The sequence below is a fragment of the Ammodytes marinus genome, assembly GCF_949987685.1.
Source record: "Ammodytes marinus genome assembly, chromosome: 6".
NCBI lineage: Eukaryota > Metazoa > Chordata > Actinopteri > Uranoscopiformes > Ammodytidae > Ammodytes > Ammodytes marinus.
The window spans coordinates 9,861,016-9,878,647 of NC_137235.1; the positions used below are offsets into that span (position 1 = coordinate 9,861,016).

Sequence of the window (17,632 nt, forward strand, 5' to 3'; positions counted from 1 at the left end):
CTTAAAACAAAAAAGAGTTCTCTTAGTACAGCATTTTAAATAAGTATAGCTTTCATTAGCCCTACAATAAATGCTTTAGTAGCCCTTATATTGACAGGGTTACAATGACCTTTTTTTTACTCTGTGACTATGTAAGTGTGTGTTTTACCGATGCTACATAGTAACATAACATCAAAGGTAAAGTGGACTAGGAGGACCCACGTGAGATGAAGAAAAGGTCCGTCCATATCGGTCCACATATATGCCATACAATCTATATGATTTATTCAAAGACAAGCCTGCCCTTCCGTAGCCATCCTCGGACTGTCTGTAAGCGTGGAAAGCCTGTCAAATGCGCATGCTCTAGCACACCGATTGATCTGCTGCAAATACGCATGCGTGGTCCACACTGGCATAGACCTCCATTCAAAAGTGAAAACAATATTTTCAGTCCCCAAGACAATGCGGAAAGTATGTTCAAACTACAGGCATAGTCAATACAGAGATATAGCCTAGGCACAGACAAAGAAAAAGAAAAGGTCAGAAGAACAACAAAACAAGTAGGCCTATATTCTGATCGGGAGAGGTGCAACGACTCGTGTTAACATTGGCGTGGCTTTCCAACGGTGGAGGGAACTGCGAGAGCTAAAAGGTCTGAAGACGGATGAGGAGGTTGCTATCTCTTTGCTGTAAAGGTTGGTAACATTAGTTTTGTTATTAGTCTCACAGCAACCAATGCTTTCCCTCGGACATGTGAACTGTACTCTAGTCTGTCCACATGTGCTGCTTTTGTGATGCTAGTTAGGCTATGTTTACTAGCATGTTTGTTTTTGAGCACAGCTGTCTGTCCGCTCCGCTTGTTAACTTCGCTGCACCAACGTTAGCTACAGTTTTGCTAACCCACAACTTAGCTGGCGCTAGTTGCATTACTGTGTTGTCGTTCGCACTGTAAATTATAGTAGGTTATTTTTAAGTTCTGGGTTTGTAGCCACTGAGACCAAAACACTTGTATCACAGTGGGATTATTAGTTATTTGTGAATTTTGATAGATATCAAGGTCAAAAAACCGATTAGCCACATACATAGGCTACATTCGTTTATTCGGTCAGTCACTATAAACTACCTGAACACCTAAAAAAATATTTTATTGTAGAGACAGAGATGCTATGGCGCAGGGAGGGAAGGGAAATGGAATGCAGAGAATAGGCTACAAGAATATGGTTCAAAAGCAACAACTATAATATAATAAAACTGCAATTGTTGCATATAATAATTCAATAGGGAAGAGTAGCCGATTTATTTGGTATATAGTAGGATTTTTTTGTTTGTTTGATAATGTTTTTTATTTTTTGTTTTACTTCAGCTATGAGAAAGAGATAGATCTACATTTTCACACCGTGTATAGCTGGAGAATCTTGACAACCTCCAACAACCATGTCAAGCATTGGCTCTCAGTGTTTGTCCGAAAAGTTGAGGTAAGATATTCAAATTACACATTTATTTCTGCTGTAACCTTGTTATAATGCTATAAAGTGTTATTCACAGAGCAGATCTGTATTATTTCTATTTTTTTTGCAGAGATGACTACACCATTAAAGAAGAGGAGCTTGAAAAGAGCACCACGTCTGCCATTGAGGAGTTGGAAGTCAGGTATAGCCTTTGGTCTCTCAGCCTATTGTTTTCCTGAATCTTTATCAAAAAAATGTATGCGTTTTCGACAATGGATTTATTTTTTTATATACAAATCGCTGAGTTCACATTTTGGAAGCAGAAGGGTGTTCCAAGTTCAATCGACGTTTCAACTGTTGCCATTGTGTCTTTTGGACCGCAGCTGGATACTATTGGCTGCAGGTAGTAGGTAACTCGCAGCCATTTCAACTTGATGTGTGTGTGTTTTATACCTCTTCGCATGCCTGCCGAACATGACCCTGACCTCAACCCCGAAGTTACGGCTTTTATGATAACATTATGAATGGCTTTTGTGGGAAATGTTTTTCTGTTGTCTATTTTAGCATTGACTGGGAGGAGGGTGTACCTGAAGAACCGGATAGCGACTCTGACCGTGCTGATTCAGACTGTGAAGGTGTCTCCCAGGAACAGAATATCAACACTGATGTTTCTGATACAGACTCTGAGGGTGTATGTGAGGAACTGGGTAGCGACATTGACAATGCTGATCCAGAATACACACCAGGCATGTGTGAAGAACAAGCGTCTGTTCGGCAGAAGAGACTGTCATCTGCAGGGGTAAAAAAAGGTGAATACAAATCAAGCCCTGGTGACGCATTACATCGACCATCATCTCATCTTCACATGTATCCAGCTATAATGGCATAAAACTAATAGTGGGTCCTTATTTCATTTGAAGTCTTGTAGTCACCCTTAAAAAATGGCGGGGCTGCAGTAGCACATTCATTTAATGGAATATACAATTGTAATGAAGGTCAGATCTACTTGTGCTGTAATGATGTCAAACTGGTATTGATAAGCCTGTTAACTTAGGCGTTCACACAATCATCCATTTATTTTTTATTTATTTTTCCTTGCTTTTGATGTAGCGGCTTAAAATGCATCACTGATTAACTTAAATTCTTCAAGTAGCCAGACACACTGCTGGATATGTAAAAAAAGAAATCCACTGTTGACTCATAGCCTTGTTTCCTTATTACCTTCACCAGGTGATGACATGTTGATGTGTTTATAGCTTGTTTCTGCTGCTTGAAGTGACAAATCAGACTCCCTGCTATTAGAGTTGTAAATTATAACACCATCGCATAAACCACTACCTTTTTTAATTTTATTTTTAGAAGAAGATTTAGGACTGCAACCTGAACACAGCAGCTCCCATGAACAGACACAAGAAAGGCGACCGGAGGCACCGAAACAATATGAGTGGCATCCTAGGCTCAAGAAAAAACACGACTGTCTGACCTGTGGGAGAGTGTTCTCTAATAGCACCGGTCTGCGGCGACACCTCGTCATCCACTCTGGGCAAAGACCTTTCAAGTGCTTCATATGTGGAAAAGGATTCACACAAGGTGGAAACCTCAAAACACACATGAAAGTTCACAAAGGTGAGAGGCCCTTTTCTTCTTTGTTTGAGGAAAGCTCATGTCATATTATGCTAATAACTTGTATTTTTTATTGACAGCTGAGTTATATAGGTGTGGTATTTTGCGTCCTCTATAGTCTTATGCCAAAAAGTGTTTTTTTTTTTAATTGATATATAGACATAATTGATTAATATTATGAAATGTGTGCCATGTGCCTTGGAGAAATATTTGAAGCTTGGTGAAGTAGTGATTGCTCTCTGGATAGTCTGTAAACTACTATAGATGGTGACTTAGCAGCTTACATGCTAGCCAGCCGGACAGGCGATAGTCAATCACAGCTTTGCAAGCGTCTCTATTTTCACTGTACTGTGCTGTTCACTCTTGTTTGGCATTTTATTTTTAAAATTGGAAACCTTTTTGCTCTATGAAGAGTTATTGAAAGGGGGAAAAAAAGCTCAGTTAGCAAGATTGTTACATCAGCTGATCAAGGGACAAATGTTAACTCAATTTATTAAGATAAGTCTGTAGTGTATCATTCACTCCTTTCTCAAAACCTTTTGCCGAATATACCTTTTTTGCAGCAGTTTATACTCCAACAGTAGGTGGTTTAATATTCAATATCATTTTATTTTCATTTATCGTTTATTTATACTCAAGATCATTTAGGGGTGACCCTCAGTTCCAATGACTTACAGTGATTAAATAAAATAAAATTGCAACAAAGGAGCCTGAAAGCAAAACAGTTTTGCAGATTTACTTAGTCCATGCAATTAAACCTATCAATAAATTGTTTTAGCAAAACTTTAGCAAGTGTGTTCAATGTTGTTGTTAAACAACAAACTTGTTACGATGTCTTTACAATGCCGAGCTCTCTGAAAATAAATGACTATAAATTGCTCTTTTTTCTCATAGGAGGGGAACAACAATGGAAATTATTAAAAGAGGAGACTGCTGCTAAAGAATCCCCTATAACAGCTCATGTGTGTGGACAGTGTGGCATGGACTTCCCTCAGAAAGAACAGCTGGAGGAACACAGCAATAGTCACAGAAAACCTTACGAATGTCCGTTCTGCGGCAAGACATTCAAAAACGAAGATTATTTTGAATTACATAAGCAGGTGCACTCAGGAGAATCGCCTTTCATCTGTTCAGAGTGCGGAAGGAGTTTTGTCACATCAAGTCTTCTTAAAACACACAAATATACTCACACTGGAGAAAAGAATTTCCACTGTAAGCAGTGCGGGAAAGCGTTTTCAAGACCTTCGTACCTCAAAGTGCACCTCAGAACCCACACCGGAGAGCGACCTCACCTCTGCTCAGTCTGTGGTAAAAGTTACTCCAGGAAAGATATCCTGAAAGTTCATCTGCAAGTTCACACTGGAGAGAAACCATTTGTTTGTGAGAAATGCGGCAAGAGCTTTGTCTACCATCAAGGTTATCGACTGCACATGCGGGTCCACAACAAGAAAGAAAAAAACTCAAACTAAACTAAGTGGTCAATAATCAATAATGTCACATGGGAATTCAGCCTGGGAAGATAGAAAGAGGAGCCGTAAATACATTACGGTTTACCCATCTGTTCCTGAATGACTGAAGTGATTTAATAAAGCAATATGATAGTAATAATGGCATGTAGTATAAGTCAACTCCATAATCATGTACTTGTACTGTACTAGTATTTCAGAAAATAAAGTATGATATATTGTAAATCATGTTAAGTACACTGCTGGATTCTTCACCAAAAAGGCTAAATAATGATGTTCAAAAGTAACATTTTTGTATCTTAATCCAAACATTTCAGTTGATATTTGCATTATATATGACCATGACCATTCATCAGGATGATAGTGTTGTCAAATGATTTCTCATGTGAAACATGACATTTAACATGCATCAGAATAAGGATTATAGTGTTTACGGTGTCTTTGTGGGTTCAAGTTGGTCTAATTAGTGAAGCTCCAACTTGAAGCTCGTATTTCCCTCGTCACATAACACATCAAATATCCATAAATAAATCCACAGAACTTTAAGTGAAGTTTTAAAGTTTATTTTTCAAAAGTAGGCTACATAATAATATGATTGTTTGCACAATCTATTTCCTGTCTTTCCATCCTGGGAGAGTGATCCTTACTCTTCTTCCATGTTCTCCAAATTATTAAGGATCCCAGGAGAGTGTGTTTTATGCTGAACAGACTGCAAAACGTATATGGTATGCATTTTTTATTGCTAACATTTTCCTCAAGGGTTTGCCCATAGGGTTTGCCTACAGTCTATGATCCGACCATACCGAGACAGACCTTCCGTAACTCGAACGGTAGGCGTAGTCGAATGCGCATGCCCAGATCACCGGTTGAGCCTATGCAAAATGCGCATGCGTGGCCCTCAGAACTGACAGACCTTCATCCACAGTCTGAATGAAAACGTTTCCCAAGTACGGTAGTGCTGAAAGTATGTCTAAGCCTTGAAGCTACATACATAGTCAAGACGTAGAGATGGCTGAGAAACAGTCGAAGAAGATAAGGTCAGAACAGAAAAACAAGAGTATCACGGCCCGTGTTAACATCGGCGTGGCTTTCCAACGGTGGAGGGAACTGCGACAGCTGAAAGGTCTGAAGACGGATGAGGAGGTTGCTATCTTTCTTCTGGAAAGGTTGGTAACGTTATTTTTTTTATTCGTCTCACAGCAACCAGTGCTTGCCCTCGGCTCGGACATTGAGCGAACTCTACTCTAGCCTGTCGTTGTGTTATTTAGGCTATGTTTTGTAGCATGTTTGTTTTGAGCACAGCTGTCTGTCCGCCCAGCTTGTTAGCTTCGCTGCACCAACTTTAGCAGTTACAGTTTTCTTAGCTGGGGCTGGTTGCTATAGTATTTTTACGTTCTTGATTTAAGCCATAGAGACCCAACAACTTGCTAGAATAGTGGGATTATTTGTTATGATATCCAGGTCAACATAGCAGTAGCTAGCTACAAGCCAAACAACACTCTTGATATTTATTTCAGTTTTTTTACATGTAGTGTTCAATATTTAGAACGACAGTCATAGATAATTAGAAGATGTTCCTCAATCATTTCAAATGTGTAAATTCAGGAGTAGTACACTGCTGTAAATAATACATTTCAAGACTAGCTGATACAAATATCAATAGAAAAAGCTAAATACAGAAAGTTTGATAGAAAAACAACACTATTATAATAAAATGCAAACATAGGATCATTTGCTCTATATACTAAACTATTGTGCAATAATTGCTTAAAATAATTAAATAAGGAAGAGTAATATGTTCTAGTAGTGTGGGATGTTTGATAATGTTTAATATTATGTTTGTTTTACTTCAGCTATGAGAAAGAGATCTACATTTACACACCATATACGGACGAAAAGTCTGGCCAATCACTACCACCCATGTCAAGCCTTGGCTCTCAGTGTCTGAGGTAAAATATTCAAATTACATGTTTGTTATTTATGTTTGCTGCTTTAACCACACTATCTGTTCAAAGTAACATATGTGTTATATGTTAATGTTATTCATAAAGCAGAACAGGAAATCTCTAATATTTTGCAGAGATGATTACAACATTAAAGAAGAGAAGGAGCTTGAAAAGAGCACCTCGTCTGCTATTGAGGAGTTGGAAGTCAGGTATGGTCTCCCCATTATTAGGCAGAGTTCTTGCTAGAATTCTTCTTGTAATTATTTTTCTGAAGAAGTCCATGTTCCCATGATTAAAACACACCAAACTTTGCACACAAGTCCAGTCCTGTGCAAAACTTAATCAGTCTTATTCATAAGAAATCAACCATACAAGCTACACTTTGCCACTTACTTCAAACTGTATGCCCTCAATACATGAGTAGCGTGTACATCACTTCCTAATGTATATGTGACCACGCCCCCTTCTGGATGAAAACAAACCATCGAAAACAACGTAACAACATAGGTCCATCATTTCTAAAAGCTGCTGTGTGGTTTATTGAACGTCAAACAACAAGAAATATAAATAATTAAGATTACTTCCTAAGAGAGAGTTCTAGATATCAGAATATAACACCTGTTGACATTGAGTCGGTTCATTGTTTCACTCGTCCACTGGCAGCCTGAGAGGACATCGATAACCTATTGCTTTCAGTTTCTCTATATCGTCAACGATCGTCTCTTCACCAAGGACAGCATGTCATTAATGAGCTGTCTGGTCATCTTGTTTGGGCTACTTGAAGATCTTAAATTGAACAGTATTTTTATTCTTATTTCTTTGATCAGATCAGCAACAGTGGTTGTTTTCACCCAGAAAGGGGTGGAGCTATGATGTAGAGGCGTCCGTTACTCTCATGTATAGAGCAGAATCTTCTCTCCTCCAGCGTTGCCCCAAATACATTCTAAAAAAAAGTATTATACATTATGTATGAACATGCATTATTACTTTCTTTTGTGATGTTGCTTGTTTAGCATTGACTGGGAGGATGGTGTCTCTGAGAGACAGGATAGCGACACTGACAGTGCCGATCCAGACTACGAGTGTGTCTCTGATGAGCTTATTATCAACACTGACGGTGCCTATCCGGACTCTGAGGAAGTGGATACCACCACAGATGATGCTAATCCAGAGTATGAGTGTGTCTCTGACGAACTGAATACAGACACTGGAGTCGTTGATCCAGACTACGATCGTGTATCTGAAGAACTGAACATCTACACTGACAGTGAAGATCCAGACTCTGAGGGTGTCTCTGAGAAAATGGAAAACGACACTGACAGTGATGACCCAGACTACTCATGCACTGAAGAGCCTTTGAGGACAGTGATCAGCAGAGGAATAGGTGAGGCTGGTCGGTTTTCACAAAAGAAAATCGGCATAAACAAATAGTGTATGTTTTTACTTTGCCCGTTACATCAGCCATTATGTCATGTTGTTCTGTCATTTAGTCACTATGGCATAAGACTGAATAGTGGGTGGGTACTTGTTTAGTTTTTAAAGGCACTCACAGGCACATGAGTGATGTCACATCGAGTTCAGCAAACTCCCAGCCCCTCAATGACAATAAAGTTGAATCTTAACTAATCTTACGCAGTTCCAACCCTAAACAGTGCAGTCTTGACCAAATAATAAATGTACTCGTCAGTAGCATTCCAAGTTTTACCTTAACCTTGGTTTAAACATAAGGTTTAGATCGTTTGCCAGTAAATACCAGAAAATGACACTAAAAAAAAAATCAAAAAAATTATCCAAATTCATATCAAATTGATCGTCAGATGTTCACACCGATCAGGCTAACTGATTGCAGTGATGAGAGAAACCAGTCTTGAACCGTCTGCCCTCTGACACCCTTCTTTCACAAGGAGGCAGAGGCTGAAGTAGATTTCATTTGCCACGTGCACAACTCATCGTCAGTCTCGAGTCCGGAGACACCCAAACAAGTGATCCAACTTCTGACATCAAATTGTGGAGGGAAATCTATCAAACTGAAACTCTCTTTCAGTTTATAAATCAGAATATATTCGCAGGGGTCAATTCATACAGCTCAAACAAGGTCGAGAGTAGAGGATCGAGAGACAAAGGATCCAAAGTAGTGTCAGAGGTTATATGCGGTAGAAACAAAGGAAACGTTATAAAAGGTTAATTATCATGCCTACTTAGTCTACGGGGGCAGTGTTAGGATCTGGAGATGCTTTACTTGGTCAGGTATACGTTCACCTTGTGTGCCACAAAAAGCTTAGCAAAATGATGTCACAGCAAATGTGTGCCGTAATTAAGGTAAATATTAAGAGTGATTTCATTTTCCAGCCATGCAGAACCTTGCAAACTTAAATGCAGATGTTTTATTATAAAGAGGTATTAAAAAACAAACTCGAGGGGGCGCCCTTAGCTCAGTTGGTAGGCCGTCCACCCCATGGGCCTCGGCCAGCAGCGGACCCGGGTTCGATTCCAGCCCGCGGTCTATCTCTGCATGTCACTCCCCTCTCTGCCCCATTTCAACTCTGTCTCTACACTATCAATAAAGCATAAAAATGCCCAAAAAATATCTTAAAAAAAAAAAAAAAAAAAAAACTCGCTGCAAAGCAGTGGATAAAAAGACTACATGTGTGAATGGTGTCCCATGTTTTGGTGGATGAGGAGGTCTCCTCGGCTCTTCAGACCTTTTTAACCTCATTGTTTTGGTTTCACTGTCTACTACAGCTTTGATGCATTGGTTCACTCACACCCATCACGTATGGAGAGTGGATGAAGAACAAAATGGAGCTAAATGGAGAGCGATAATTACTTAACTTAGAATCATCAAACGCACTGCTGGATATGTAAATAATCAACTGTTTGCTCATAACTTTGTTTCCTTATTACCTTTACCAGGTGATGACATGTTGATGTGTTTACAGTTAGTTTTTGCTGCTTAAGGTGACAAATAAGACTTGCTGGTGTTAGGTGTTATGCTAAATATAACGCCACTACGTTTTTCTTTTCAGGAAAAACTATAAAACTGCCGGAACGTGAACACAGAAGCTTCCTTGAACAGCCTCAAGAAAGGCTACCTGAGTCGCAGAATCAACACGAGGGGCTTCCTAGACTCAAAAAGAACCACAACTGTGTAATATGTGGGAAAGTGTTCTCTAACAGCGCAGGTCTGCGGCGACACCAAGTAATCCACACGGGGAAAAGACCTTTCAATTGCTCCATATGTGAAAAAGGATTCACGCAGAGTGGAAACCTCAGAACACACATGAAAGTGCACATAGGTGAGAGGCCTTTTTCGCTTTGTTTGAGGAAGACTCGTATCATATTACCCAGTAACTTTTTTTTCCTCACTTTTATTTAATTGACAACTAAGTAATTTAGATCTGATCTTGTGCCTGAGTGTTTTCAATTGATGTATAGACATTAATGAATATTATGGAATGTGTGCCACATGCCTCGGAGAAATATTTAGATTTTGAATCTTTGTAAATGAGTGATTGCTCCCAGGGCTAGTTGGTAAACTACTCTTGATGGTGAGTTAGCAGCTAAGATGCTAGCAAGCCAGACAGGTGATTGTCAATCACAGCTTTGCAAGCTTCTTTCTATTTTCACTTTACTGTGCTGTTTAATCTTGTTTGGCATTTTCTATATATTGCCTATGCAGTCAAACCCACTGATATTAATTCATTTAGCAGCTAAATTAAAGTATTTTAATTGCTCTTATGAACATGCCTTTGCAATGCAGATATGTCCTAAAATAATACTTTCATTTTTGGTTTTCTTACAGGAAAGGTACCAAACTGGAGATTACTTCTAGAGAAGCGTCCTCCTAAAGAATCCCCTGTAACAGTTCATGTGTGTGGACAGTGTGGCATGGAGTTCCCCAAGAAAGAACAGCTGGAGGAACACAGCCAGAGTCACAAAAAGCCTTACGAATGTCCGGACTGCAGAAAGACCTTCAAAAACGAAGATTATTTTGAATTACATAAGCGCATTCACACAGGAGATTTGCCTTTCCTCTGTTCAGAGTGCGGAAAGGGTTTTGTCACAGCGGTTCTGCTTAAACAACACGAATATACCCACACCGGAGAGAAAAATTTCCACTGTGATCATTGCGGGAGAGCATTTTCAAAAGCCTTCAACCTCAAACTGCACCTCAGGACTCACACCGGAGAGCGACCTCACCTCTGTTCAGTTTGTGGTAAAAGTTACTCCAGAGCAGATATCCTGAAAGCTCATCTGCGAGTTCACACTGGAGAGAAACCGTATATTTGTGAGAAATGTGGCAAGTGCTTCCACTACCATCAAGGGTATCAACAGCATATGAGGAGCCACAACAAGAAACCAAAACCTCAAACTAAACAGCTTGGGCGACCAAAACAGCAATAATGTCACATGGGAATTCCGCCTGGGAAGATAGTTAGAGGAAATAAAAATATTACAGTATGCCCATCTATATCTAAATGACTGAAGTGATTATCAAAGCAACAGTAATCACATGTAGTATAAGGGTTACAGTCAGCTCCATCTTCATGTACTTAATGTCATGAATCCTGTTAAGTGCACTACTGCATTGTGTACTTCTTGTTTGTGTCTTATAACACAAAGTTCAATTGATCTGTGCATTAGATTACCACATTCATCAGTATGATGGTGTTAAACTTTCTCATATTTCACATGTGAAAATTGACATTTACAACACTGACATTAAAGGCAGAATTGTATTGAGATAAGAAAATGAACTGCATGTTTTCTTTCATCTCCATAGTCTTCGGAGCACTCTGACACGGTCTTTATAAAGAACATTTTAAATTGTCAAAGCACATGTGGATGATGTAATATTAATCATGGTTCTGTTTCAGAAATGACTGATGCGCAAAACATCATACAATAAAGGAATTAGTTACACCTGTATTTGACCATGCAGAGTGTTTGAAGTGAAAAGGGCATTTCCCCAAGCCACATTCTGTTTTTTTCCTCTTTTCTTCACTGCTATAACCTGACTCTTGTTCTCAGTAAGCGCACCTGAGGGTCTCACCAGTCCAACAAGTGTGGAACACCGTCAGAGGGGGGCCTTCCAAGCTCACTAACACAACTCTAACGTTTAGAAAGCTATTTCCGTATTTGTGTATTATTATTATAAAATCATAAATATATTTATGATTTTATAAGCTTATAGGCAGCATCATTTAATATGATACGCATGCGAAAGTACAATGGGAGCTTTTATTTTGATTTCAAACGACAACCGGAAGTTTCGGCCCTGCAGTAAGTGGCTATATCAGCTAAAGCTAAAAAGGTAGCCATTAGCCCCACACACTAAATGAAAGGCAGAGTTGGTAATATTATCCGATATACACCGTTATACTGTTTGACAAGGTCTTTACACCCTGAATGTACTATAGCTTTTTGCAAGATCCGTCAAATGTAGGCCTAACTGCTGCAAAACGCCCACAAATCATTGCCTCGCGGTCCGCCTTGGAGAGAACCAATAACACGCCTCCTTTTCTCGCAGTGAGCACTGGTACTCTGGTGTCCTGTGTACGGTAAACGAGCATGGACGTATAAAGAGGTACGAACTCAAAACTAATCATTGCCCCCGGAGTTGCTGTAGTTTGGTCTGGCTTTGCGAGACTACCTCCGGAGTGACACTATATCTGGAGAATGGAAGAGAAAACGCCAAAATTACCACCGCATCGGTTCCTTTTAAGCTTCCACCCTACTAAAAAGCCCAGGAATACTAAGACTTTTACAGAACAAGCAGCAAATAAAAAGCGTTTAGATACAGCCAGAGGACAAACGCGAGTAAACATTGGTATGGCTTTCGAGCGATGGCGACAACTGAGGGAATTGAAGTGCCTGAAAAGTGACGCCATGGTAGCCGTTTTTCTGTTGGACAGGTTGGTAACATACGTAACTGCTTCTCACAACACGACAGTCTGTCTTTTCCTTACAGTCCTCCGGACTCCAACTACTCTATTTGCAGTCGTTTCTGGTATCCCAGAAGGGTCAGATATATATCTTTATACTTATTCAGAGAGAGAGAGAAGGAGTGAGGCTCAATACAAGAATATAATAAATTTAAAAAAAAAACGATACTTTACTAGGCATATACTTGACAATTGTGCTGTTGTTGGTTTTAAAAGTATAAATAAAAAAGATAGAGTAGAGGTATCATTTTAGTGTTGTAGTATTGTGCTTTTTTAAACGTTTTCTACGTATTATGTTTGTTTTATTTCAGCTATGATGAGAAAGGGACCAACACTTCCTCACAGTACGATGACGAGAAGCCTGGACAATCTCCACCACCCGTGTCAAGCTTTGACTCCCATTGTTTGTCTGAAAGGTTGTGCCTGCTTGAAATTCATCATCTGTTCAAAGTAGCATTCTGTTATGTGTTATACTGTAGAGTGTTCTTCATAATGCAGAACACCAAAGCTTTAATCCTTGTTTACTTTTGCAGAGATGACAATATGGAAGAAGAGGAGCTTGAAAAGAGCCCATTGTCTGCTATTGCGCAATTGGAAGTCAGGTAGTCAGGTAGTCATTCCTTGGTTTATCAGCCCATTATTTTCCTGACTCAAATTGTTGTGGTTGTTGCTTTGCTCTGGCTTGATCGTTTCTTGCTTCTACACCATCACATCTTTATAGGGCATGCATGGATTCACCTCTTCTCAATGTGTCTTTTTGATTTGAAAATGTGTGGTTATGAGGTTGGGTTGCATTGTATCCATTATTTTTGAATATTTTCATCTGGCCAAATTTGCAGCAAACAATGCACCTCAGCATCAGATCAACCCGAACCCATTGGCGATATTTAGTAAAATGATGATCAGATGAAGAACATTCTCTCCGTCATAAGATTTCTGTGCGGCTTTTACTTACAATGTAAAATAACATCCAACTATTCTCACTATCTTTCCAGCATGCCACCAGTCAATTTGAATGAAGACTCAATCAGTGTCCATGCCCCCAAATAATTTCATATGCAATTTCCCTTTTGATCAGTACATATTTGCGTATTTTTTGGATGTGTTTTAGCATTACACTTCAGCATTTTACCTACATCTTTCAGCTTTTCTGAGTATACTTGAGCATATGGGTACAACAAAATTAAGTGCAGTCCTTGTTCAGTGCAAAAACATCATTGAGGTAGTATGCATAAATAAATACATTAAACTATAAAAATAGTACCACTATAGGCATTAAAAAGCACATAAGACAAACTCCCACACAAACATCCACATTCATAAATGTAAAAGTGGTTACAACTATGCTTTAGTAGCACAATTTAGAGAGGTTATGGCTGTTGGGTAAAAACTGTTTTGTAGTCTCTGTGTGTTCTCGTTTTCATGGACCTGTATCTCCTGCCTGATGGCAGTAGTTCAAACATGTTTATGAATGGCTTTGGAAAAACACATTATTTGTTGTTGCTTTTTTAGCATTGACTATGAGGAGGGCAGTGTCTCTGACGATGCTGATTCCGATCCAGAGGGTGTCCCTGAGGAACTGGATGACGACACTGACATTAAAGAATCAGATTCCGAGGGTGTCCCCGAAGAAGTAGATATGGACAGTGAAGATCCAGACTACAAACCACGGTCTGGTCGGTCATCTTCCCGGGTAGAAAAACGTGAAAGAAAATCAAGACCTGGTGACCCAAGACTTCTTGGACCTGTTTCAGGTTTGCCTGCCCCATGCACTGAAGAACTTTTGAGGACAGATGTCAGCAGTAGAATGGGTGAGGCTCGTCTTGATTGTTTCAAAAAAGAAATTGGCAGAAATTGTACTTGCTCCATTCAGTTATAGAAATGATATATTTATATGAATGATTTACATTGCCTGTTACATCGGCCATATGAAGACAGCAGGTCAAACATCATGGTTGGGTCCCTTATGTGAGGCAACTGCAGCAACTATACTAGCCCTGAATTATCCCACGAAACTTTAAAAATATTAACATGACATGAAGTGGTCCACAATTAAACTTTGAGTGATCAGAGAGTTGTTTTCACATAACATTTAGAGACAGTTTCAACCCAGGGGTAATACTGCTACATTTACATAACATGGCTATTAATAGACATGATAGAGGTGTTTATGTAGAGATTTGGTGAAATCAAGCAAACATAATTGCTCAGCCACAGGTGTTTGAACATGCAGCATCTGCACACGCTGTAGGTGGTCAGGTTTCAGACTGGCTGTTGATGTGTCTGCCCTCCGACCTCTGCCTCAGCCTCTGCCAGCCACTGTTCCTTTTCCATGTTGTCGCCCACAAGCAACAGAGCTACCAACAATATTATTGCCAAGAAAATAACACTGGAGATATTACCTTGGTGTAAAAATATTTCATTGCATACAGGCACACGTCACATGATATAACACAACCTCGACAGTGTGACTTTACTTGTCCTGCCATGCTATTACTGTTCTTTTACAATTCACAATAAACTGCATTACTGCGTGTATCACTGACGATAGACAAAAATGTAAAAAACACAAAAACCCGCTGCTATTAGAGTATGCTTAACACCATCGCATGAACACTACCTTTCTGTTTTCTTTTTAGAAGAAGATTCAAGACTGCCCCAACCCGAACACAGCAGTTCCCATGAACAGACTGAAGAAAGGCCACCGGAGGCACAGACACAATACCCCAGACCCAAAAAGACTAAGGACTGTTTAACCTGTGGGAAAGTGTTATCTAGCAATGAGGCTCTGCGGCGACACCAAGTGATCCACTCTGGGAAAAGACCTTTCAAGTGCTTCATATGTGGAAAAGGATTCACCCAGAGCGGAAATCTCAAAACACACATGAAAGTTCACAAAGGTGAGAGGGCTTTTTCATCTTTGTTTGAGGAAAGCTCATGTCATATTACCCTCATAATAATAATATTTTTCTCTTTAAATTAATTGACAGCTAAGTTATGTAGATATGATCTTTTGCTTCCACTACAGTCATATGCCCCAAAGTGTTGTCTTTTATTGATGTATAATAATTATAATGGAGTTTCAATTATATAATGTCTGTGTGCCATTTGCATTTGATAAAACATTTGGATGTTGAAGCTTGGTGACGTAGTGACTGCTCTTGGGTTAGTTGGTAAACTACTGGAGAGGGTGAGTTAGCAGCTAACATGCTAGTGAGGTGGGCAGGCAATAGTCAATCACAGCTTTGCAAGCTACTCTTTACTTTGTTGTTGACTCCTGTCTGTCATTTTCTTCTAAAAACTATTTTGTTCAAGGAAGAGTTATTGAAGAGGAAAAAAGGTTCAGGTAGCAAGTCTGTTCACATCAGTTGCTCAAGGGAGAAATGTTAACAGTATTTATTCAGAGGATAAGTTTGTACCATCCACTCCTTTCTCATAACTTTTTGCTAACCATGTCCTTTTAGTGGAGCAGTTTATACTACGACAGTGGTCGTTTAATACAATTGCAACACAGCCTGAAAGCAAAACATTTATTTATATACATTTAAAGATGTTAAATGCTAGCCTGTTATTTCCAGACCTGCCACTAGGCGCTGGCAAATTGAATTTGCTGCGCCTGTTCGTCTGGACACTCTCCATTGAAGCTCATTAAATATGTCATGAAATCCTGAGCTACCAATCAAATCGTTCTATCTGATATGTGCGGGCCAGAGCCCTTTGTATGGTGCTCTGGGGCGGATGTAACCGGATGGCGACAGTGGCGTGCATGCGCCGTCGAAGCCGTGATAGTAAACATCAAAAATGGCTGCTGATATGTTTGAGTTTGAGACGGCTTTGGCCTCGACTTTTTATGATTTGGAAGACGGCACTCAAATCTTTCATTTGCAAGTAAGTGGAATGTTCTGTTTTGCCGACTGACCACGGCAAAAGTTTAATTCAACAGTTAACCTGCTGTTCGCTAAACGAACGGGGATTAATACGTCACCTTGTGCATCGCTCTGATTGGTTGTAGTGCTATGCAATTGAGTGCAGTGGCATTTGAAATGCACGAGTAGGAGCCGCCCCTTGAGTTGGAAATTACTATTGATGATCGTGCCCAGACCCTCTATCGTTCAAGATATCAGGGTCTGGATTTCCAGGCTAGTTAAATGCAGCTGCGACCATGCCTTTACAATGCAATACTGTCTAAACAATAATTGGCTATGATTGTCTGTTTTCACAGGAGACTTACAAAATTGGACATTATTACAAGAGAAGACTGCTCCTAAAGAATCCCCTATAACAGCTCATGTGTGTGGAGAGTGTGGCATGGACTTCCCTCAGAAAGAACAGCTGGAGGAACACCGCCAGAGTCACAAAAAGCCTTACGCATGTCCAGACTGCAGCATGACTTTCAAACAAAAAATTCATTTAAAATATCATGAGCGAGTTCACTCAGGAGATTTGCCTTTCCTCTGTAAAGAGTGTGGAAAGGGTTTTATCACAGCAAGTTATCTTAAAAAACACGAATATACTCATACAGGAGAGAAGAATTTCCTTTGTGATCAGTGCGGGAAAGCGTTTGCAGATACCTCCCAACTTAATGTGCACATCAGGACTCACACTGGAGAGCGACCTCACCTCTGTTCAGTCTGCGGTAAAAGTTACTCCAAAGCATATGGCCTGAAAGTTCATCTGCGAGTTCACACTGGAGAGAAACCGTATATGTGTGAGAAATGTGGCAAGTGCTTCTACTTCAATCAAAATTATCAACATCATCTGAGGATCCACAACAAGAAACCAAAACCAACTAAACCACCTAAACCGCTGGGACGACCCAAACGACAGCGGTTAGTGGTCGATAATCAATAATGTCACATAGGAATTCAGCCTGGGAAGATAGCAAGAGGAACATTGAATATGTTACGGTTTATCCATCCGTTCCTAAATGATTGAAGTGACTAACATGTAGGAGAAGGTTTCAGCTCCATCATGTAATTGTACTGGATAATATAGTATTTCAGGAAATAAATGATGGTATTGCAAATCATTGTTAAGTACACTTTTTTGTGACAAAGGGAAATGCCTTTACTGCATTCTTGGCAACAAAAGTTGTCTTACACACACCATGTAATTATTTCATTTGTGTGTTTCTATTTTACACATAACTTTATTTTCGTATCTTAATCCACTGCATGTTTTCCTTCATCTCCATTCTCTTTATAAACATCAGTCTTTATAAACAT

General features: G+C 39.6%; 3 protein-coding genes across 4 annotated transcripts; all 3 read left to right on the top strand.

The window, feature by feature from the left end:
* Nucleotides 1-404: 404 nt before the first annotated feature.
* On the top strand, nucleotides 405-4,858 carry LOC307251768 (uncharacterized protein). Of its 2 annotated transcripts, XM_080029181.1 has the most exons (6): nucleotides 405-674; nucleotides 1,343-1,454; nucleotides 1,558-1,629; nucleotides 1,992-2,236; nucleotides 2,787-3,053; nucleotides 3,945-4,858. In XM_080029181.1, the coding sequence occupies exons 2-6, from the start codon at nucleotides 1,414-1,416 to the stop codon at nucleotides 4,517-4,519; spliced, it is 1,200 nt and encodes a 399-aa protein (XP_079885307.1). In that variant the 5' UTR covers nucleotides 405-674; nucleotides 1,343-1,413; the 3' UTR covers nucleotides 4,520-4,858. The 2 variants fall into 2 exon arrangements, with proteins under 2 accessions (XP_079885307.1, XP_079885308.1); XM_080029182.1 differs by lacking the exon at nucleotides 405-674 and having other exon boundaries at nucleotides 1,411-1,454; nucleotides 2,108-2,236.
* A 577-nt stretch (nucleotides 4,859-5,435) lies between these two features.
* LOC307251810 (uncharacterized protein) lies at nucleotides 5,436-11,312 on the top strand. Its single transcript, XM_080029230.1, has 6 exons — nucleotides 5,436-5,682; nucleotides 6,370-6,465; nucleotides 6,597-6,671; nucleotides 7,476-7,846; nucleotides 9,489-9,758; nucleotides 10,265-11,312. The coding sequence occupies exons 1-6, from the start codon at nucleotides 5,525-5,527 to the stop codon at nucleotides 10,864-10,866; spliced, it is 1,572 nt and encodes a 523-aa protein (XP_079885356.1). The 5' UTR covers nucleotides 5,436-5,524; the 3' UTR covers nucleotides 10,867-11,312.
* Nucleotides 11,313-12,024: 712 nt separating this feature from the next.
* On the top strand, nucleotides 12,025-17,387 carry LOC307252565 (uncharacterized protein). Its single transcript, XM_080030268.1, has 6 exons — nucleotides 12,025-12,377; nucleotides 12,719-12,823; nucleotides 12,941-13,009; nucleotides 13,920-14,218; nucleotides 15,047-15,307; nucleotides 16,630-17,387. The coding sequence occupies exons 1-6, from the start codon at nucleotides 12,142-12,144 to the stop codon at nucleotides 17,256-17,258; spliced, it is 1,599 nt and encodes a 532-aa protein (XP_079886394.1). The 5' UTR covers nucleotides 12,025-12,141; the 3' UTR covers nucleotides 17,259-17,387.
* Nucleotides 17,388-17,632: the final 245 nt, after the last annotated feature.

Coding starts and splice junctions, on each gene's coding strand:
- LOC307251768 (XM_080029181.1), top strand. CDS start 1,414: ATGTCAAGCATTGGCTCTCAGTGTTTGTCCGAAAAGTTGAG. Junction 2,237..2,786: donor ATCTGCAGGGGTAAAAAAAG/GTGAATACAAAT, acceptor TTTTATTTTTAG/AAGAAGATTTAGGACTGCAA. Junction 3,054..3,944: donor ACACATGAAAGTTCACAAAG/GTGAGAGGCCCT, acceptor TTTTTCTCATAG/GAGGGGAACAACAATGGAAA.
- LOC307251810 (XM_080029230.1), top strand. CDS start 5,525: ATGGCTGAGAAACAGTCGAAGAAGATAAGGTCAGAACAGAAAAACAAG. Junction 5,683..6,369: donor GCTATCTTTCTTCTGGAAAG/GTTGGTAACGTT, acceptor GTTTTACTTCAG/CTATGAGAAAGAGATCTACA. Junction 7,847..9,488: donor AGTGATCAGCAGAGGAATAG/GTGAGGCTGGTC, acceptor TTTTCTTTTCAG/GAAAAACTATAAAACTGCCG.
- LOC307252565 (XM_080030268.1), top strand. CDS start 12,142: ATGGAAGAGAAAACGCCAAAATTACCACCGCATCGGTTCCTTTTAAGC. Junction 12,378..12,718: donor GCCGTTTTTCTGTTGGACAG/GTTGGTAACATA, acceptor GTTTTATTTCAG/CTATGATGAGAAAGGGACCA. Junction 14,219..15,046: donor AGATGTCAGCAGTAGAATGG/GTGAGGCTCGTC, acceptor TTTTCTTTTTAG/AAGAAGATTCAAGACTGCCC.